The sequence below is a fragment of the Cydia amplana genome, chromosome 7, assembly GCF_948474715.1.
Source record: "Cydia amplana chromosome 7, ilCydAmpl1.1, whole genome shotgun sequence".
Taxonomy (NCBI): Eukaryota; Metazoa; Arthropoda; class Insecta; order Lepidoptera; family Tortricidae; genus Cydia; species Cydia amplana.
Genome location: NC_086075.1, coordinates 4,615,874 through 4,639,099, shown reverse-complemented (window position 1 = coordinate 4,639,099; position 23,226 = coordinate 4,615,874). Strand labels below are relative to the sequence as shown.

General features: G+C 40.4%; 1 protein-coding gene across 1 annotated transcript; it reads left to right on the top strand.

Moving 5' to 3' along the window:
- The first annotated feature begins 215 nt into the window (after nucleotides 1-215).
- On the top strand, nucleotides 216-22,493 carry LOC134649357 (cytoplasmic dynein 1 intermediate chain). The gene is made up of 16 exons (XM_063504071.1): nucleotides 216-489; nucleotides 1,289-1,419; nucleotides 1,847-2,025; nucleotides 2,508-2,635; nucleotides 6,097-6,129; nucleotides 7,843-7,863; nucleotides 8,689-8,736; nucleotides 11,055-11,222; nucleotides 12,243-12,399; nucleotides 12,989-13,243; nucleotides 13,867-13,984; nucleotides 14,340-14,571; nucleotides 15,701-15,861; nucleotides 18,837-18,974; nucleotides 21,156-21,278; nucleotides 22,338-22,493. Exons 2-16 carry the CDS (start codon nucleotides 1,297-1,299, stop codon nucleotides 22,488-22,490), a joined length of 2,037 nt encoding a protein of 678 aa, XP_063360141.1. The 5' UTR covers nucleotides 216-489; nucleotides 1,289-1,296; the 3' UTR covers nucleotides 22,491-22,493.
- The last annotated feature ends 733 nt before the right edge of the window (nucleotides 22,494-23,226 follow it).

Genomic DNA, 23,226 nt, shown 5'->3' with positions numbered 1-23,226 from the left:
ATATTACCATTAAGAAAAACAATGACGAACTGTAATTTTATGCAAGGCATTTTAGTAAATTGACGAACATAATTTGTTCAAAATGAATCATTATCTTAATAAACGTACATAAACTTTGGCAGGGGTAGCTTATAATCCATAATTAGGAACGTTAATAATTGAACATGAAATTGTTATTTATTATAGTGGTAACATTCAAGTCTTCTCCCAAAATATGTCGTACCACTACGGCCGATTGATTTTTCGCATATTTTGATCCACATTTTGAAAATAACATAGCGATAACTTAAGATTTTATTGCAACATAGAGCAACTTATTATCCTAACTCAATTCTGAAATACCGGAGAAGTTTATTTGTCGTAATCGTCGATTGTTTTCTACACTTTTCTCAATCCCGTTATTGGTTTTGTGCCACGTTCTTGTGGCTATTTATTGAATAAGTTGGTTTAAAATGGTGCGCATTTTCTAATCTACGGATAACAAATAAGGTAAGGCATCGACATTGATATTCTTATAGGCTTGCAATGAATCACTGGAGTCCCATCATTTAAGTTATGCGGGTGGTGACATCAGAGGTGGAACTGTCAATAGGATTGATATTTATGAAAGCCGCTCTAAGTGGTTTAAATTTAACAGTTGTTACTGCTAAGTTTATTCCAACATTCCAGTTTTAGTTTGTTCATTAAAAACTTGTACATGAAGAGAAAATTGAATTATTTTATTGAAAATTTGCATACATTTTGTAAGTATGATTCCAGAGAATCCAGAGCTACCTTTGTAGTTTGTGTACATTATGTACATATTAGTTTTTTTAAAGATTTGAGAAGGTCAGCCCTGGATATTGCAACTATTGGACAACTGCAACTACAAGGCAGTAGTATAAATACAAGGAGTATAAAGCTAGAGCTTGTATTCATGTCACACTTTCGCCTGTCATAAAAGAGAGTCGCCTGTGGCTCTAGGCTTACTTGTATTTTTATGTAAAGCATGGCCAGTAATATATGATCATTGTCAAGAGGGCGCTGTTATTCTCATGTATGGGGTGACAGTTCAATATAGTATGAAAAAAATAGTTCCAGTGAAATTCCGCAACATGGCGCGTGACCATATATTCCTGGTCAGGCTTTACTGAGCCATGAACCCTTATTTGCTACTGCACATTAACACACTGAGGAATAACTTGTAATTTTTTCTTTTATCTAATCTTACAAATTGCTATATTTAAATATATGTATTACTATTGTACTAATAAGTTATATTGTGTATGTTGAATCATGACATTTACAGAAGCAGCCATGTCGAGCATGTCAGACCGCAAGGCGGAGCTGGAGCGCAAGAAAGCAAAGCTCCAAGCTTTGAGAGAAGAAAAGGATCGTCGGCGTCGCGAGAAAGAACAAAAAGATGCAGAGGAAGCACTGGTAAATTCATAAACTGTTAATAGGCAGTTTGTCTTTTACATATCTGTTTAAAAAAATGAAATGAAAATATAAATGTATTTAATGCAGAATATATTCTCCAAACCGGTGGTCTGATATATTTAATTTTACATTCATTCATTTACAAGGGGTCTAACGCGATATATTTTCATTGTTCTGGTGTATTAGTTATTTAAAAGAATGTAAACAAACACTACAATTTTACAATCTAAAAAAACAAAACATACAGCATACAGCTGGGAAACTAGTTCTCTACTTTGAGTACTCAACACAAGCTTTAACTTATTTATGTTTGTAGTAATATGAAAATAGATGCTTCATACTGAATAGAAGGTTCAAATTCCTTTGGTAAAAAGCATTACAACTTCATAGCCGCATACTGATGGTTTGATGTAATCATTTCACATAGGCCAGAGCGTCTACTACGTCCAGCCTGGACAGCCGTCGCGACCTGGACGAAATGCTGTCATCGCTCGGAGTAGCTCCTGTGAAGGATGTGCTGTCGTCGTTATCCTCCATGCAGTCGCTCACACCCCCGCAGACCGCCTCGCCGGAAACCAGCCTGCACACACACAGCCCTCCACAGGGGTCAGTAAAAACCGGCCAAGTGCGAGTCGTACTCGCGCACGCACGCGCACCATCAACAAAAAATAGAGCAAGAAATCGTGTTTGTTGTATGGGAGCCCCCCTTAAATATTTATTTTATTTTTAGTATTTGTTGTTATAGTAGCAACAGAGATACATCATTTGAGAAAATTTCAACTGTCTAGCTATCGCGGTTCATGAGATACAGCCTGATGACAGACGGACGGACGGACAGACGGACGGACAGCGAAGTCTTAGTAATAGGGTTCCGTTTTTTACCCTTTGGGTACGGAACCCTAAAACAGTCTATTTTGGTTGATTGACTTCTTACCAACCCCTTGACGCCTATAGCCGCAATATCTTTCCAGCAATGACAGTCTAAACTCAACACTAATGTTATAATCTCAAGGTCAGTTTGTGGCTGGCTATTTTAGATCTCTGGGACTCGAGGGGTTAAACGTTGAAATGATTGCTCTTGGTTACAGGGGACCTAAGAAAGCAGCTCAGCTGCAAATCATATCGGTGCAGTCTACTGACATTCCGCCAAAAGAGAACGTCACCTACGCTAAGCAGACTCAGACAACCACCTCGGGGATAACTGAGATCAGAGATGGTAAGTTTCCCGAACTATTTAAACAGTCAGTTTCTTGGGTATAAAGTGTTATGAAAAATATTCTTAATATTTGGGCTAAAAGGAGAACAATAAAGTTATAATAGTAATGCTGGATCTAGTTAGTTAGCAGACTGAAAAAAGGACACTGAATTTGACGACTTTGTTTTTGGGTAGATTAGGTATAATTATAGTGGGTTTTAGGTGAAAGGACCATCTAAACTCAACCATCCAAGTCAACTATATTAGCAAAGTTTTAAAATAATCATTTATTAAGGGCCCTACACATTTACGTAAAGCCATGAACGTCAAGTGTGGATTAGATTAAAAGGTGTCCCCGATTTTTTTCGATGTTATGCCCCGCGATAAAGATAGCAGAAACTCTACTAATTCATTTTAGTCTGTCCACGACTTTGACGCCTATTATACTTCCTAAATGTGGAGGGCCCTTTAAAAAATATAACAACATTTTGGGGAGGTGTATACTGAAACTTATTTTGATTATCGTATAAAAATGAAAATGTATGGGTTGTACTGTGAAGTTTATCAAAACGTTAATCCCATTGTGAATTTTTGTACATTTATGGTTTTGTTGCGCTTACCAAACCTGAAGGGGTTTTGTCTTATACGAGGGGCGTTCAAAATATTCTCGGTATTGATATCTTACAACCTCTTCTAAAATTTCTTTCGTTACTGGCCGCTAAGGTTTATTCATTGACATTTAAAAAAAGTATAATTCGAAGCGAGATGTTCTTTTGTTTTTCTGCAATTGCTGAACAAACATGAACATCATGTGGGAATTGACAATGTTAACTAAATTAGAACATCGATGCGTGATAAAATTCTTGACAAAACAGGGTAAAAATCAAAAAACCATAAAAGAGGAAATGGATTGTGTTTACCGTGAGTCTGCTCCTTCTTTATCTACCATTCAAAAGTGGTCAAGCGAGTTTAAACGTGGAAGGGAGAGTGTTGAAGACGACCCTAGACCTGGCCGGCCTGTAGTAGCTACTTCACAAGAAAATATTGATAAAGTGGAAAAACTTATATTGGAAGATGGTCGAGTGAAGGTAAAATCTATAGCACAAGTAACCAATCTCTCTATTGGTACCATACATGATATTATCCATGACCATCTTAATATGTCAAAAGTAAGTGCAAGATGGGTTCCGCGAATGCTGACTCGGCTTCAAAAAGGCATGCGTGTAGCTTGTTGTTCCGATTTTATTGACCTGTGCGGTGAAAATCCTGATGAGGTGCTGCAAAGAATAGTTACTGGAGATGAAACCTGGGTTCATCATTATGACCCAGAGAGTAAACAAGAGTCCATGCAGTGGCACATTAAGGGTTCAGCTCATCCCAAGAAGTTCAAGGTCATCCCTTCAGCTGGCAAGGTCATGGCCACGATATTTTGGGATTGTGAAGGAGTATTACAGATCGATTATAAAGAAAAAGGTGTAAATATCACAGGACAGTACTACGCTAACATTCTACGTCAATTAAAGGATGCAATCAAAGAAAAGAGGCGAGGAAAGTTAACCAAAGGTGTTATGCTTCTGCATGACAACGCCCCCGTCCATACTGCTCATATTGCCAAGGCAGCTATTGTTGAATGTGGGTTTGAAACTGTTACTCACCCACCGTATAGTCCGGACTTAGCCCCCAGCGACTTCTTTTTGTTCCCCAATCTTAAAAAGGATCTGCGTGGAAATAAATTTTCCGATGATGAAGCATTGAAGGCGGCAGTGGAGGAGCATTTTTACACCAAAGATAAAAAATATTTTTATGCAGGATTAATAAAAATAATTGATCGATCTTTTAAGTGTATGAACATAGGGGGGGAGTATATTGAAAAATAAAAATATCAAACTTTTCGTACTTGTTTGTTTTCATTCTCATACCGAGAATATTTTGAATACCCCTCGTACGTAAATTATATTATTCAACTTACTCTATGTCCTGTTAAGCCTTTCTCCCTACGACTCATTGAAAGAGAAATTGGTTGGTTTTGGTAAGAGCAACATGATTTTGATGATTTTATTTTGCTCTTTTTTAAGAACTGTATACAAGTGAAGTTTTATTAACAGCGATGTCGGGTGCTGGTATTAACTAGGCCATTTGCAAATATTTTAACTTTAATTTTTAACCCACTCATCTTTTTGTGTTCTAATTCTAACCCCCCTAAATGTTAACACATTTGCATGCATTACCATGATTTTTAAATGTTATTTGTCAATAATATCGTAAATCTGAACCACAGATCTTATTAGATTAGAACTTCACACCATCTGTATATACCTATGTGTAGAACTATTTAGCCTTTGAAATCAACACGTACGTTTTTACGTACAAACTTGGTGTATTATAGACTAAAATTTCCTCTTTGCATTATTATTTGTATAAAAAGTATTCCCTATTAGTTTAATTAGTTAGAGAAAAGATGTTGTTAGAATAAAATTTAATTTAATTAGATTTAATTTTAGTAACGAGACAAACTACGTATTTAGAAGGAGTTAAGCGGTTTTCACACTGATGTAGAATATGTCGATAGATCTGCTCGCCGCTCCGGTGTATGAGCGAGACAGTACAATGTACAGCAAGCTGCAAAAATGCATATCCACTATGCACTTTTGCAGCTGGGTGGATGCTTATAGCGGTGTCCCCCTCCCACACCAGAACGGCGTTATTAGGGTCCGCATCTAATGTGAATACCGGCTTAGTATATCATCATTTACAGCCAGAGTCAAAACTTTGCGGCAAATTCATTTAAAACTCTAGGTTTACCTGCAAGTGCGTTATAATTAACCCCAATATTTTGTAACGTTCATTAATCAATTTTTATTTGCAAGTGACGCCTCTCATAACCGATGGCATCTGTAGTCCGACAGTATTTACTTTTCGCTCCTTCTATTTGTTTTGGCATTTCATCTTGCTGTCTGAATTAAACTATTTTTGGTAATTTTATAAAGCCAAGCTATTTGCACCGACTTGGCAGCGGCAAAGTATGGCAGTGGCACTATAGGCTTCACTTTGCAGCTGCCAAATTGATACAGACTGCGTAGACGCACTATATAGTTATTCGCTGGTTAAAATGTCATAAGAGGAAAGTGGACGACCACTATACCACAGAATAAGTAATAGTATTACTATACATACAAACGTAGTTACGCCCCATTTTCCTTTCTGAATATTTTAACATTATAAAAAATATTTTTACTTCATTTAATAAAAAAAAAACATTGAAAATAAGACGATATTGGAAAATAGAGGATTTTTGTATATTTATCATGTTTTATTCAGACCACAAGTATCATTCAAAATTCAGTTCGTACAAACAATTTATGTTTCGTGACGTCCTATGTGTTGTGAATCGACCAAAAGTAAATACTGTATGAATGTTTGGTGCAATGTTTGTGTTTGTGCTGACATAAAACAAGGCTCTTCCAATGCGTCACCGCTTGCAGGATACATGGAGGACTGGTGGAGGCCGCGCAAAGGTAAACAATACTTTATAACGTTGGGTTAGAGTACATTTTTCCATTACTTAAAGTTATATGAACATTTCTTCAGATGTTTAAGTTTAGAAAAAAAAATTGCAAGGTGATTTAGTCTATTTCAAATGAAGTAATTCTGGAAAACTACTGCGTAAACCTTAAGTTTTAAAGCAGGTTACATTCGGAATTATTTCATTTTCGAAATTATACCAAAGCATCTAATCAAAGAGTTCATTAAATAGTAAAAGAGGTATAAAGTGTAAGAAAAACTCGTACCTCTAATTTGTTAACTGCTGAAATAGATGTCGCTGTACAGTCCCGTAAATTATGCGGTAGCTGGTTGCCAAAACTTTTACAATTAAGTTACCGATCACAAATCAGGGCGCCGTGGCCGTATAGCGCCATCTAGTTCGCCTCTCAAACTCGGAGGCACATTTTTTCTTACACCTCTTCTACAATATATTTTGATCTATATTAAAACTTTTAATTTGATTATAGTTACTATTCAATATATTAGTATTCAATACAACCTTGGAAAATTGTAATATTTTTTTTTCCTTTTGTTTTTGGACTTAAAAAAATGATTATAAAATACATGAAAATGGGTTGATTTTCTAACTTTTCCAAAGATATAAAATTCATATTTTTATATTGAACATTGCATGAATTTGTGATATTTTTTGTGACTGAATTATTTTTGCCATTTCAACTCGGGATGAAAACATGTGTCACGCATGTCTCACTGCATGGGGTCCATCCATAACATGATTAACAAATTAATGAACACCCTACTCGAATTCTTGCGGTTAGTTAAAAAAAGTTAGATTGTAAGATACCCAAAAATAGGTCGACAACAAATTCTATATAATTATCAAATATGCTCACAAAATTCACGACAGTCAGTGGAGTAATGCGACCTGTAGACGAGATTAGTCGGACATACAAAATCATTTATGTCCAAGTTGAAACGTCAATAATCCTTGGCGTCCATTTAAATTTATTGTATAATCCACAGAATTGAAAGATAGGTCAAATGTATGGTCACTAAGACAAAATGATTGCATAACGGGACAATTTCCTCGTGTTTACGCTTGACACGCACACATTCACAATTTAAGGAGCTCCCTACTAAGTGAGCTCCCGATAAGTGAGTATGTGTGTGTGCGAAATGGGGTTGGCCGGTCGAAGTATTTAGCAGATGGCGCCATCATAGCTTGCCCTGTCAATCCCTAGAATGGTGTCAATTTTTTGTTTTTTTTTTAATGCCTTGGATGCCAGCTTTTAAGCCGTATCTCATAGAAAAAGGGGCAAACTATGATGGCGCCATCTATGCAAACCTTTGACAGTTGCCAACCCCATTGGCTTGTCGTGAAGTCACACTTTGTACAAAACGACCCTACTTCTCAGTGGTGTCATATCGTTGCTAAGATCTTAATGCTTTATCTAACTTTTATTTGTCACTAAAATGTGAAATTTCTGAGACTGACTCGGTTACTTGAATATTTAACGTTAATTATTGGATTCACATGAAATATGAATTGACTGAATGATTTTTTTTGACTGGCCGCAATAATGTCATTTGTGAATATCATCCACATTATACGGAAGGTTATATGTAAATATAATCGGGGCGCAATATATAGACACGTAGATATATCAAGTTTCGCCACACGCTATATTGACTGACGAAAGTGTTTATTTTTTGTCTCGTTCTAGCACACGCAACCGACTACTACGGTAAGTCATTATTCCTCCCGTTTGTTTAACCGTTAATGTTTTATCTCTGTCCCATAACTTGGTGTCGGTTGTAATATATCTAATAGTTTTCATCTCGATAGTTGTAAATAGACTATCCACGCTTCTAGTTATTTCCTACTAACACGGTTTAGGCGATAATTTCAGATTACTCGATATAATGGGGTTGGCAACTGTCAAAGGTTTGTACAGATGGCGCCACCATGCTCTAGTTTTATTCTCTGAGATTAGGCTTAAGAACCACCCCACACTGGCGTCTTTTGAGTGTCGGCGGCGTCTAGTCAGCGCTATGGAAAAGGCGTCGCTGCGCAGTTGCGTCAACGTTGCGTCGAGCAGCAGCCATATAATTGACTCACTTGACTAGACGTTCGGGAGACGCTAGCTTAGGAGCTAGCATCCGGGCCATAAAAAAACAAGGATTAGACACTTCGTAGTATTGCCAGGTAAATGTGCTGTCGCCACCTGTAAAACACTTCATCCGGCCAATCCCATGCGATCATACTAGCTATTATTTTATTTTTTATCAAGAAATCTGAAATATCTAAGGGTGGGGTATCGAGACGAGTGAAGTGTAAGTTCAGATGTCCGTCGTGTCAGATGTGGCCTTCCAGAGTTCTCCACACGGCGCAGTATATGTGTATCTCTATGGTGGAAGTATGGGGCGCCGTATCATATCACGCTCTCGAACTAACAAGCACCGATCTAACGTCATGCTGTACATTAAAGCACTGTTTGCTAAATCTATGTATAGTGTTTTTTTTATATAAAAAGATACTGACATTTTTTGTTTTTCCTCCCTTTTTCAAGATGAGTACAATCTAAACCCGGGTTTAGAGTGGGAGGACGAGTTTACAGGTAGGTTTCAAATCGGAACATGTCTTTGTGATTAACTTGCCCTTGGTAGCGCCTGTCACAGCATGTTTGTGTTGTAACATACATCATATCTATATATTTAACGCTATTTATATTACCTTAGATGCTAACAACAACATTTAACGGCACATAGCTGATATTAATTCATATGTAGGTTGTATACTGGATATATTTTGAAATGGTAGCTTTTAGTTTTGATTTAGTGCTTACGAAATTTAAAATACCTACCGTGAATTTATACAAGTAACTACAAATATCCTGTATGCATGCACATTGACAAGAATTCAATTTTTTTCGAAGTGATCTTGTCACCGCGTTTTTTTTAATTGTTACAAGCCAGATACAAAATATTTTGCATGTAACAGAACATCTGTGTGAATGCATGACACAAATCATCGTATATCTAGTAAGATATGATTTTATTTATATTTTTATACGTATATAAATCATGTATCTCTCTAGTGGAGAGCTCAGGAAGTTTGTTTGTGCATTCTAGTTTAATTAAGCCATCACAGTGTTGCTTTTTAATGATAAGATTTTTATAGTCGCACATCTAGTTTTTTTGCGCTTATACATTCCGTTAAGTTTTTCCGTAAATAAATAAACTACGCGCTTAATATAGAATTAATGCAACACTACTGCTTGGCCATTCTAAATAACTAACTAAAGTCATAAAATTTATTTACTTATAAGTTATAATATTAATATGTTATATTTTGACTGTAAATAATGATTACTTTGCAATTCACATATTTATAGAGTGGTTTATTTAATGGACATACTTACCGGAATCGTATAAGTTAAATTCGACGATAGAATGAAAAGATGTTCGCTTCATTTGATATTTCAAACGGAAATATAGCTAGTATCCTTCCTGCTTTCAAGTAGATTCTAAACTCTGACAAATTTTAAGTACACAATTTACACATGGGTTCCTGTTTGTCACAACGAAATTTAATTACGACGAGTTTCACATATATTCTATTACATTATGAACCTGTACAAACCTAAATAAGAAATATATTCTTGTTGTGACAAATATGAAACGTCTCACATTTCGGGAATAGCTACAGTAATTTGTAACTTCTATATTACGATTTATTTTAATTTTCCATTTGTAGATCAATAATAACTTGAATCGCCCATATTGATACTCTAATTCACACTCGTACTAAATACCCGGAAAACTTGGTTGTAATTGAGACTGTTTTTGTGCACTAAGGTACTATACAATGGGGTTGGCAACTGTCAAAGGTTTGCATAGATGGCGCCATCATAGCTTGCCCCTTTTTCTATGAGATTTGCCTTAAAGGGCTGGCATAGAGGGCATTAAAAGAACAAAAATTTGGCACTATTCTAGGAATTGACAGGGCAAGCTATGATGGCGCCATCTGCTAAATACTTCGACCGGCCAAACCCATTACAACAACATTTTCTCCGTAGGTAAGTAGTACGAGTGTGAACTAGGGTATCGATATAAATTAGGGCAAAAGTCTACCTAACCCGATTAGATGGCGATCTCTTCAACTTGATTTATTTTATTGTAAATAAAAACACCTTTGCAAATTGCTGTAGCTATTCTTTTTCAAACATGATTTCTAGGATTTCATTCTCATACATAATTTCTGTCATTTTCACCGTAGCTCAGTAATGTAGTACGTGGTTCACATTGTGCTAACATTCCTCAGTAATATTATACATTCAGTTTAACACATTTTTCATCATTATATTAGATCCATGTACTAGCTACCATTATACCTAGAGGTGTGTATGTAGCATTGACATAGTATTGTACCTACCTATAATATTCATTCATTGCATTATTAGGACAGTAATTTTCGATACGTTGAAAAACCAACAGATAATGTTCAATTTTTCAGTTAAAAACGCATTTTCATAATTAATTTTTGTATGCTGCGTACATATTTCTATTGGTCTGTTTCAAGAGTAAATATTTCCGTTCACCGTAGCTCCATCACACGTAGACTCACAAAAAACTACACAAACAACACTAAACAAATATTTTTGTGAAGTTTTATGAACATAAGTTATTAACTGATCATGAAACAATTTCTTAATTCGAGTCGTAACAAACTGCTTTATTAAAACTTCACGAATCTATTATCGTAATAAAAAACCGGCTGATTTATTATTCGAACAAACGTTTTTATTTTTACCTACATAAATTATACACTTTGAACCTTAAATGCGAAGCCTTAAGGCTCTCTTTCCCGTGGCAATAAATCAGCCGAAGTACACACCTACCCCCCCGGGAAGGGCCATTCTTATTCACCGTCCAGTGCTTACATTCGACGGCGACGGCGCTCGGCAAGGCGAAGACGAGGATGCGTTCCACGGCAAGCTCCCCCCCGGCATCCTGCCCCACGGCCTGCCGACGGTCAAGGAAGTCCAGCCCGCGGTCACTGCTGCCCCACCTGAGAAGAAGGAAGAGGAAAAGGAAAAGAAAGGTGAGATATAACGTTTTTTCGAAATCTCTCGATGCTCGACTTGCTTTAAGAGTGAGACTGTAGGTTAAAGTTGCTCCCGGCATCTTATCGCACGGGCTGTCGACGCGACGGTTAAAAAAGTCCAGCCTGCGGTGACTGCTGCCCCGCTGGAAAAGAAAGAAAACGAGAAAGAGAAAAAGCGGCCAAGTGCGAGTCGGACTCGCCCATGAAGGGTTCCGTATTTAGGCGATTTATGACGTATTAAAAAAAACTACTTACTAGATCTCGTTCAAACCAATTTTCGGTGGAAGTTTACATGGTAATGTACATCATATATTTTTTTTAGTTTTATCATTCTCTTATTTTAGAAGTTACAGGGGGGGGGGGGGGGCACACATTTTACTACTTTGGAAGTGTCTCTCGCGCAAACTATTCAGTTTAGAAAAAAATGATATTAGAAACCTCAATATCATTTTTGAAGACCTATCCATAAATACCCCACACGTATGGGTTTGATGAAAAAAAAAATTGAGTTTCAGTTCGAAGTATGGGGAACCCCAAAAATTTATTGTTTTTTTTTCTATTTTTGTGTGAAAATCTTAATGAATACACACTTCACAGAATACATCTACTTATCAAGTTTCAACAGTATAGTTCTTATAGTTTCGGAGAAAAAGATGACGAATCTATAAAGGTTCCGTTTTTTGCCATTTGGCTACGGAACCCTAAAAAGGTGAGCATTGCAATACATTTACTTGTCGATATTTCTACGAAATTGGCTACGTCTGGCTGTTACTTGGATTGGAAGATGGTTATGCTTATGTTGTACTGTAACTCCCTTGCGGCAGACAGTAATTATTGAATGAAGACCAAAAAAGTAATCAGAGGACGAGATTCCTTAGTTATAGAAAATAAACTTGCGTACTTATACTTACTCGCACTTTAGAAGTGGATCCCTTCAATTTACGTTTTTTTCATATTTATGACTACGACATAACTCCATGCCTACCAGGCTACCATAAAAACCAAGGTCACTTCCAGTTCGCGAGCTGAGCGCCGACGAGAAGCACACGATCATGCTGTCGGCGGAGTTCCAGCGCTTCATCACCAAGGCCGGGCGTGTCATCGAACGCGCGCTCGGCGAGTCCGTGGATATCTACACCGATTACACCGGCGGCGGCGACGGCGATACAGCGCAGTGAGTAACACAACAGACAGTTCCAGGTTTCCCTCCTAAGGCCCAGCCATACAAACGAAACATCCAAAATGTATCGCAGAAATATGAACCTAAATTGTAAGAAATAGAGTTGAAATTGAACGAAACAAAGCAAAAGCGACTCTGTTCCAATTGAACATGGTTTAAATTACATCGAACTGAATAGGCACCAAAGGACCTTGGGCCTTAGGAGGCTATCACTGTCAAGCCAAGGTCTCCTTCAAACTACGCCGCTTAGGTAGAAATCCAAGGCGGTTTTCACATTGCGTGCAAATACGCACGCCGCTCTGGTGTCGCTCTATAAGTGCCTTGTGGGTAACTTCACACACATGGAAGATGCAGCTTGGGAAAACCCCAAAACGCTTAGTAGACCGACGATGGCGACGATCTAGTGACTATTCTATTAGATGATAAAGATAAGTTATTTTGACACAATTGACATTAAATAATTTTTCAAGCGATATGCAATGGTATGAAATCCTATGTGCACGAATCTAACTCGCACTTATCGATGTACTAATTACTTGATTTCAAAATTGTCATCAAACTCAAACTAGGATTACCTCCGCAGGGACGACAAATCCGACGCGCGTTTGTCCCTCGTCCGCACGTTTTACGATGAGCGCTGGTCGCGCGGCCGCTGCGTCACCTGCCTGGACTGGTCCGCGGCCCACCCTGAGCTACTCCTGGCCTCGTACCATAACAGCGATGACGCGCCACATGACCCAGACGGCGTGTGTCTGGTGTGGAACACCAAGTTTAAGAAGACGACGCCGGAAGATGTGTTCCATTGCCAGTCGCCAGTTATGAGCGCAACATTCGCCAGGTTAGTCGAGATCAGTTAAGAAACTCTCTGTGGTCCACCCTGAGTTACTCCTGGCTTCGTACCATAACAGTGATGACGGCGTGTGTCTGGTGTGGAACACCAAGTTTAAGAAGACTACGCCGGAAGATGTGTTCCATTGCCAGTCGCCAGTTATGAGCGCAACATTCGCCAGGTTAGTCGAGATCAGTTAAGAAACTCTCTGTGGTCCTGAGTTACTCCTGGCCTCGTACCATACTCGTAACAGTGAGAACGGCGTGTGTCTGGTGTGGAACACCAAGTTTAAGCAGACGACGCCGTAAGATGTGTTTCATTGCCAGTCGCCAGTTATGAGCGCAACATTCGCCAAGTTAGTCGAGATCAGTTAAGAAACTCTCTGTGGTCCTGAGTTACTCCTGGCCTCGTACCGTAACAGTGATAACAGCGTGTGTCTGGTGTGGAACACCAAGTTTAAGAAGACGACGCCGGAAGATATGTTCCATTGCCAATCTGTCACGTCAGTTTTAATCGCCACATTTGCCAGGACAGTCAAAATATTATTTATTATTATTATAGATGTCTATTCTAGTCAGCAACATACAATGACACTGATGATAAAAAATACTGAAATTCTTTTCTTGTGTCAGGTTCCATCCTAACCTGATCCTTGGCGGCACGTACTCAGGCCAGATTGTGCTGTGGGACAACCGCGTGCCAAAACGCACGCCCGTACAACGCACCCCGCTTTCATCGCTCGCACACACGGTAAGCAAACATTCACTTTGACCAAGGGAGTCAAGGGCGTTATAGATATACAATTTAAAATTACCCTGACTTAAAACATTCCTACCTTTTCCTTGAACGTCTATCCCAAGAAAGTCCTTAAAATTTAGTTCCTTAAACTTTATTTATACAAAACCTCTAGATTTATAAAAAAGTAGTTTAAATTAGGTTTATGTTTAGACTTTTACATACTCCAAACCTGCTAGCATGAGTTGCGTTCTCGAGCGCGACTTCAAGTATGGACTCGGGCGCGAGAACGCAGCTCTAATGAGTAGATAACAAATTAACAAGCTACAAATATCAATCCCTACTATCAAACATTGTCTTTTCCATCCAGCATCCAGTGTACTGCCTATCAGTAGTAGGCAGCCAGAACGCCCACAACCTGATCTCCGTCTCATCAGACGGGCGCATGTGCTCCTGGTCGCTCGACATGCTCTCCCAGCCTCAGGAGACCTTGGAGCTGCAGCATCGTCAGAGCAAGGCAGTTGCCGTCACCGCTATGGCGTTCCCTCACGCCGATGTCAACAACTTTATCTTGGGGAGCGAAGATGGAAACATCTACACTGGTTAGTCAGATAAGATACCTATTGACTTATGCGCTCCTAGTTTCTCGAAGCAGCATACAGCAGTTCCAGCCTCGGGAGGCCCGAGTTTTCTTTGCAACTGCCGAAAGACCAGGAATAAATGGTCTTTCGGCATACTGTCTCAGCCACAAGAGACCTTGGAGCTGCAGCACCGTCAGAGCAAGGCCGTTGCCGTCACCGCTATGGCCTTCCCTCATGCTGATGTCAACAACTTTATCTTGGGGAGCGAGGATGGAAACATCTACACTGGTTAGTAAGACTTTACCTGTTGAGTCATGTGCTCCTGGTTTTTCAAAGCAGCAGACAGCAGTCCCAGCCTCGGGAGACCTGAGTTTTCTTTGCAACTTGTATGGTTTATTCCTGGTCTTTCGGCATGCTGACCTGAGTCACGATGCTGCAGCTCCAAGGTCTCTTGAGGCTGACCTCAAGAGACCTTGGAGCTGCAGCATCGTCAGATCAAGACGTTGCTGTCACCGCTATGCTATTCCCTGACGGCGATGTCAAAAATTTTGTCTTGGATGGACATTGGTTTAGTGAGAATAAAAAATTATTTCCTATCTTTAGTGAAGCCACTTGACATGTTTTCGCAGCCCTGGGAGATCCCTAGAATTACAGTTATTTCTAATGATGACAACACATACGTGTTTAGGGACACAGCCTCAAAACTAGAAGGTAAATGTTGTGTTTATGAAATGAAATGAGATTTTAGGACCGTTTTTAGGGTTCCGTACCCAAAGGGTAAAAACGGGACCCGATTACTAAGACTCCGCTGTCCGTCCGTCCGTCCGTCTGTCACCAGGCTGTATTTCACGAACCGTGATAGCTAGACAGTTGAAATTTTCACAGATGATGTATTTCTGTTGCCGCTATAACAACAAATACTAAAAACAGAATAAAATAAAGATTTAAGTGGGGCTCCCATACAACAAACGTGATTTTTGACCGAAGTTAAGCAACGTCGGGCGGGGTCAGTACTTGGATTGACCGTTTTTTTGCTTGTTTTGCTCTATTTTTTGTTGATGGTGCGGAACCCTCCGTGCGCGAGTCCGACTCGCACTTGGCCGGTTTTTTTCTACTTGATCTTCAATATCTCATTACATAATTTCCCCAGGTTGCCGTCACGGCCAACGAGCCGGTGTAACCGACATGGTGGAAGGCCACGCAGGCCCCATCACCGGGGTGGCGGCGCACCAGGCAGGCGGGGCCGTGGACCTGAGCCACCTGTTCCTCACGTCAAGCATGGACTGGAGCGTCAAGTTGTGGAGCCTTAAGGTTGGATATTTATAACATGTGCTTTTAGGGTTCCGTAGCCAAATGGCAAAAAACGGAACCCTTATAGATTCGTCATTCGTCTGTCTGTCTGTCCGCCGTACGTCACAGTCACTTTTCTCCGAAACTATAAGAACTATACTGTTGAAACTTGGTAAGTAGATGTATTCTGTGAACCGCATTAAGATTTTCACACAAAAATAGAAAAAAAAAACAATAAGTTTTTGGGGTTCCCCATACTTAGAACTGAAACTCAAAAATTTTTTTTTCATCAGACCCATACGTGTGGGGTATCTATGGATAGGTCTTTAAAAATGATATTGAGGTTTCTAATATATGATGTACATTACCATGTAAACTTCCACCGAAAATTGGTTTGAACGAGATCTAGTAAGTAGTTTTTTTTAATACGTCATAAATCGCCTAAATACGGAACCCTTCATGGGCGAGTCCGACTCGCACTTGGCCGCTTTTTTTACAAGATACTTAATAACCGCGCGATGTTCAAATTTGTCAAAATTTCCGCATTCAACAGACATTGTTAAGTATATCCGCGCACAGAACGAAAAACGAATATTTTTTTTTAAATGGCGGCAATATTTAAACTCCCAAAGAGGCGGGGGAAAAAGTAGCATAGTTTTTTTTTTAATCTTTCTTTTTTTTCTAGCTTAGGCCGCGAATATTTCAGCCGCCCCTCGTATAACATGTGTTTTTATTGATGTCCACTACTCTTGTTCAGATCATCAGTCCACCTTTAGGCTGGGGACAGGACGCACGCTCGCGGCGGCGTGGCAAGCGGGGCGGCGCCGTCGCTATCGTCCAAAACTGATGAACTCAAGTCTCTGCATTTTGATCCACCCAATCCACATTATAGACAGAAATAAATAGTAATTTTCTCAAAAATAGACGGCAAAGTCGACGTTGCCGGTTGAAGAATAGGTCCCGAAGTGCATAGTTTATGGTCATTCAAAAAATTAAAAAGTTAAAAACATTGCAGTCTCGATTTCGGGACTGCAATGTTGCATACAAATTCCATTATTTAACGAGTTCCAAACTTTTTAAAACTTTAAATGGCCATATCAAATTAAGGCATAGGTCCCTTAAACAGCCAAACAGATGATCAGCATTAAGCCTATAACAGACTATCGCACCGCACCGCGACCTTGGAGCGTCGCACCCATAAGTGAGAGCGTGAAACAGATTATCTCTTTCTCGCTCTCACTTATGGGTGCGACGCTCCAAGGTCGCGGTGCGGTGCGATAGTCTGTTACAGGCTTAATGTGGGTACCGCGACTATTTAGGTGTCTCAAATAGGTTTATCAAGGTCGTCCGTTTAAAACGAATCCTCAGCCTGCAAGTAGCTACTTCCGAACCTCGACAATAATGTACTATTATTGATGTCCACTACTGGACAGTGGACATAGCCTGCTGTCGTGCGGTCTCCTGCCATCTTGTTCAGATCATCAGTCCACCTTTAGGCTGGGGACAGGACGCACGCTCGCGGCGGCGTGGCAAGCGGGGCGAGGCTGTCGCTATCGTCCAAAACAGATCACAGACAAGACATCCTCTAGACTGAGCATAGTAACGCTACCCCCTCTGCCACTTATACGGTAGTTTTACTCCATCTTCGAGTCAATCCCGTGCCGTGATTGGTCCGTGTCTTTGAACGGACCAATCACGGCACGGGATTCGCTCACCTCGTCCCCCCGCACCCCCGTATTTTTGGCAGCATCGATTTCATGAAATAATTGCTCTAAACTCAGTCTAGAGGATTCCTAGTCTATGAAACAGATGAACTCAAGTCTCTGCATTTTGATCGAGTCGCGCGATCCACCCAATCCGCATTCATCATCTTCCTTGCGTTGTCCCGGCATTTTGCCACGGCTCATGGGAGCCTGGGGTCCGCTTGGCAACTAATCCCAGGAATTGGCGTAGGCACTGGTTTTTACGAAAGCGACTGCCATCTGACCTTCCAACCCAGAGGGTAAACTAAGCCTTATTGGGATTAGTCCGGTTTCCTCACGATGTTTTCCTTCACCGAAAAGCGACTGGTAAATATCAAATGATATTTCGTACGTAAGTTCCGAAAAACTCATTGGTACGAGCCGGGGTTCGAACCCGCGACCTCCGGATTGCAAGTCGCACGCTCTTACCGCTAGGCCACCAGCGCTCTTTTCCACCCAATCCGCATTATAGACAGAAATAAATAGTAATCCGTTTCGCCACGACCACTACTTGAGAACCTTCCTATCGAATGTCAACTCTTATCAGCTGTTTGTTAAGAGCCAACAGGAGTGGTCATTTCTCCATACAAACGTACTCGACTGTTTCCTCCGTGGGTTTTGAAGCTAGAGCAATGATTTTTTCAACACAGATTAATATTGTCAATATCTGTGTCGGACCGTTTTGCTTTTTTTGATATTTTCGTTTTTTAAGGCGCTAGAGCCCTTCAAAAATGGCCAAAATGGCCTAATTGACTATGCCGCAATGAGAGGCGTACTATTCAAAACTGACATCAATTAGTCAAAAAAGCAAAACGGTCCGACACAGATAATGTCATAATCATTTAGATTTCCAAATATGGTTACGATTGGTTAAGTTTTGGAGGAGGAAACAGTCGAGTACGAAACCTCGATTTTTGATATTTTTACGCAGGATGTTTCGCCTTGTCCTTATCGCACTAGTGTTAGGAGCCGCTTCCGTTAGCGAGACGGGTATATTTACCTAAAATATTTAAATCTTAGCTCCTGTTGGCTCTTAAACAGACAGGTGTTCACGGAAGACCAGCGTCAGGTACTACTCCAGTAGGACCCGGCATCATGCTGAGTGTTCACCTTTTTCAGTGTAGTGACAGTGTACAAGTTAGTTATAAGTTTTTTTTTTCTTTCTTCCTGTGTATGTACTGTATAACTGTGTACCTATACTGAAATAAATCATATTCTATTCTATTCTATTCTAAAGCTCAAATGTTGTTGCAGGAGAACAAGGCCCTGTACTCGTTCGAGAACAGTGGCGACTACGTGGTGGACGTGCGCTGGTCGCCGACGCACCCGGCGCTGTTTGCGGCGGCCGACGCGCTGCGCCTCGACCTGTGGAACCTGAACCAAGACACAGAGGTACAATTTGTAGCTTTCTAAGGGTCTCCCCAGATATATCGACGCGCATTCGGCAAAAGCCGATAGGAAAAAGCTTTATGTCCGCGCAATAAGAGCGAAAAAGTCGTCGTTCGGGTCGGCTCGCATCGGCCGGCGCCTGCCGACGCGTCGACGGCTTTTTCGCTCTTATTGCGCGGACATAAAGCTTTTTCCTATCGGCTTTTGCCGAATGCGCGTCGATATATCTGGGGAGACCCTAATAGACCCCGAAGGCTAATCCTATTGTCTATTGTTCAGTAAAACCGCACGTGCTACTTACCTGCAAAAAAGGGTCCTAATTATTCTATTTGGCACCTGAGCGCGGACTAGTCCGACGCTTAAAAAACCAGTGTAGGTGCGCTCTCCGATAACGCGCCTTTGTTACGCATCTCGATGACACATTTTAGACTGGTTCTGTAGCGTTCGACTCGCCGGCACTCAGTAACCGAAGTACCGATTTTTTATACAGGTGGTTGTGGCACGTGGCACGAGCGGTTTTTCTTAACAATAGACAATAGGATTAGCCTTCGGGGTCTATTAGAAAGCTACAAACTATACACGCTTAAACCCCTGGATAGGGTTTGCAATCCGGATCCGGAATGTATGAAACTATCCGGATCTGGATCCGGATTCGCGGATCTTCCCATACATTTCGGATCCGTCATGCAAACCCTACCCCTGGATCAACATGCTTTTAAGATGTTTTCATTTTATCGTCAACTGTACTTTTTTCAACAGTTATCCTAGTACAGTCAGCAGCAGAAGTTGCTAAGAGGGTGAGGTGTTCAAATTACCTTGACGCGCTCTTATTCTCTGAAAAATAAAGTCGCGTCAAGATCATTTTGAACACCTCGCCCGCTGCTCACTTTACTCATTGAGACGATTCTAACCCTCTCAAGAAGTATCGATCTGCCGTCTTCCGAGTTAAAGTTTCTTCGATGACTAAACTTAGACTAAGATAACTGTGCGACGATTTTGACAGCACAGACTATGCAAGTGTTATTTATACGTCATAATTACATAGAAGTTTAACGTTTAAAAGAACACTTGCACAGTCTGGGCTATCTAAATCGTTGTATACTTATCTTCTTGGAGGATACAACTAAACGGAGTAGCCATTAACAGGCTTTCCCCTCTGTCGAAAATAGGCGGCCAACGGTCATACACAATGTATGGACTGACGTTTATCTGACATGGCTATTTTTACGTTACGCATACATTTGACGTTCCCCACCCCCGCAAAAATCGGCAGACTGTTTTGTACAGAAAATTACAGACATGTCGTCTCCGTTTGATTATATCCTCCAAGCTTATCTTGGTATAACTAGTAGTGAATGTACCGAGAGTGTAGATTACGCGCTGTGCATGAACTAGCCTTTAGGCGCGCAAGCAATAATGATCTGGACACGCCTCAATAGAGCTCAGGACAGGCCCTTATATTCCTGTCCCATTTGCAGTTTACTTGTCTCTAATAGTACGCTATCAGATTGTATTGTCTGGGAGGCTTATAAACTTATATTTTTCTGTCTGTAGTTATGTCCCATGAGCCAACCATTTCTGCGCTATATTTTGTCACTTTATTTTCATTATTGTTAGTCATTTCCAAAAAAATAATTTAGGTTATAGTTTGGTTTGTTAAAAACTTTTACGGCTGGAAGTTTTTAAGTTTTCTGCACAAAATGTACACGTGGCTTGCTGTGTCATAGCACAAATATGGCCGTTCTGTACCATGCTGTGTGACGTGGCCGTGACGTGTGGCCAGCTGACAGCTGTCAACGCCAAGTGACAGCTGTCAGGGCTGTTGTAGATACGGCAATTGCCGCAATGTTGCAGTGTATTAATAGTTTAGTTTAATTTTTATGTAATAGTTTAGTTTAATTTTTATGTTTTAGGTATAGTTATATGTTTTTAATTAGTTAATTAAAGCATAGCCGCCTCGTCGTCGAACGGCGTACGCCTGGGTCACAACGGAAGAACAGCGCCGGCTTGCCAGCTACATGCTGAGTTGTGACCCTTTTATGGCATTTGCTCTATAGGTTATATATACATTGTATATTTGTCAACAAGTTTTTGTCATCTGTGTTTGTCATAAATAAATGTATTTTCTTTCTTTCTTTCTTTCTTATATCGGCTGTGTGAATACACTGTGATGTTTATGTTCAGGTGCCGGTAGCTTCGATACAATCAGAAGGCGGCGCGTTCAACCGCGTGTCATGGACGCCGAGCGGCGCGCACCTCACGGCGGGCGATGACGCTGGCAAGATCTCCGTGTACGAGCTGGCCGAGGTACGTACCAGGCGTCAGTAGCGATGTACGGATACATAGAACCGGAGTCACTTATTTGCATACCCCGGCCGGCGAGAGCAAAAATGCGTTGACAGCTTAATAGTGCGAGGACACACACTTTGGTCGATGTCGATAAAAACAACACGATGTACTGGACCGCCGTTATGATATGCAGAAGTATTAATTATTGTTGTAAACAAAATTAAAACCAAGCGTTTGTATTTATTCAGTTTAACATTGTTTTAGGGTTATTCTTAGAAACGCGTGGAGGTATCAAGTTGAAATAAATAACAAATACTAATGGCTCAGTTTAAAAACAAAAAAAATTGTGCTTAATTAAAAGTCGACTATTCTATCGACATCCATATGTCGATAGAATAGTCGATATTTAATTAAGCACTAGGAGCAGACGCATTTTTGCTCTCGCCGGCCGGGGTATGCTTATTTGCTAATCAGAATTGAACCTTATCACCAAGATAGACAGTTGATTATAGGAGACTGAAGAAAACAGTCCGAAAGAGAGGAGGAAACCAGTGGTCTGTGTCTCACTCGCACTAGTTACAGTATTGTCATATTGGCTCATTGTAACGTTGGCATTATTGTGTAATGACGTTTGATAAAACGAGATGCGATTCCCTAGTTAATTTCTCTTGATCACACTTTTGTTGAAGTACTCAGTCCGAACTATATACAGGTCAGTGGTAACGACGATTCAGACAAAGGAACGCACAATTTTAAAAGCCCACATAATGTGAAAAGAGGGAACGTTACCCTAGTTATAGGTAAAATTCTACCGCCGTAGCAACGGGACATAATTTCTCGCGATTCATTGCTGTATTAAATTTTCTGTTATGCTTTGGTTTCCTCCGATAGCGGTGCCGTCATATAGCGGCCGTCTCCATACAAATACTACGACACCCATATTTAGCCGTATTATTTAGTATGGAGACGGCCGCTATATGACGGCACCGCTATCGGAGGAAACCAAAGCTTTACTACCAATCTAGTTCTCATAATCCTGATTGTTCCTTATTGTATCTACTATTATTTATGTTGCAGAGCGAATATCAGCCGCGGCACGACGAATGGACCAAGTTCGTGTACACTCTGCAAGAGTTGCGCAACAACCAGGCGGACGAGGAAACAGACCGCCTCAGTCTGGCCAGCGGGCCCCCCAGCCTCACCAGTCTGGCTAGCAACCCGCTCCGATAAACACTACTTACTTTTTACATTTACATAACCAATAATGGCATTTACCTGCTGTCTTGTTGCGTCAACCTCTTAAAAAATAAATATCAATTATTCAGCGTAATTCATGTAATAAGCCTTTTTAAACTGTTTCTTAAGAAGAAGAATTATGCGCAATGCAATTACTCTAAGGGCCACCCCACATCTAGCGTCTTTCGAGCGTCGGCGTCTACAACTCTATGGCCGAACGTCGACGCGACGTCGACGCAACGTCATTTTCCATAGCGCTGACCAGACGCCGACGCTCGAAAGACGCTAGATGTGGGGTGGCCCTAAAGGTAAACCTAGTGTGAAAAGAGGGAATAACTTTTTTTTAACCCTTTGATCGCCAAAGACGTTAAATGACGCGCGCGGCAACAGCCCATATATAAGGCCCTTCGTGCCTTCCGAAAAGGTTCACGAGGACGCGCTGCACTCTATAGCCATGACGTTCACAGGGTTAAATAGAAATCGTAAGATTCGTAAGGTAAGAAAAGTAAGTAAGGGTTGACGAGGACTGATAGATTATTTTGATATGATGATGGCAGAGCTTGTTGCGTTAAGAAGGAAAGTAAATTATTATCCAAAGTTTCTTGTAGATTAGGGGCTTTGAAATCTAATATTATGAAAGCAGCTACACTTAACACTATTATACCTACTGTAGTTAGTTATAAATTATCTACATTTTGAACATCCATCGTTGTTATTGATTTGGTTATGA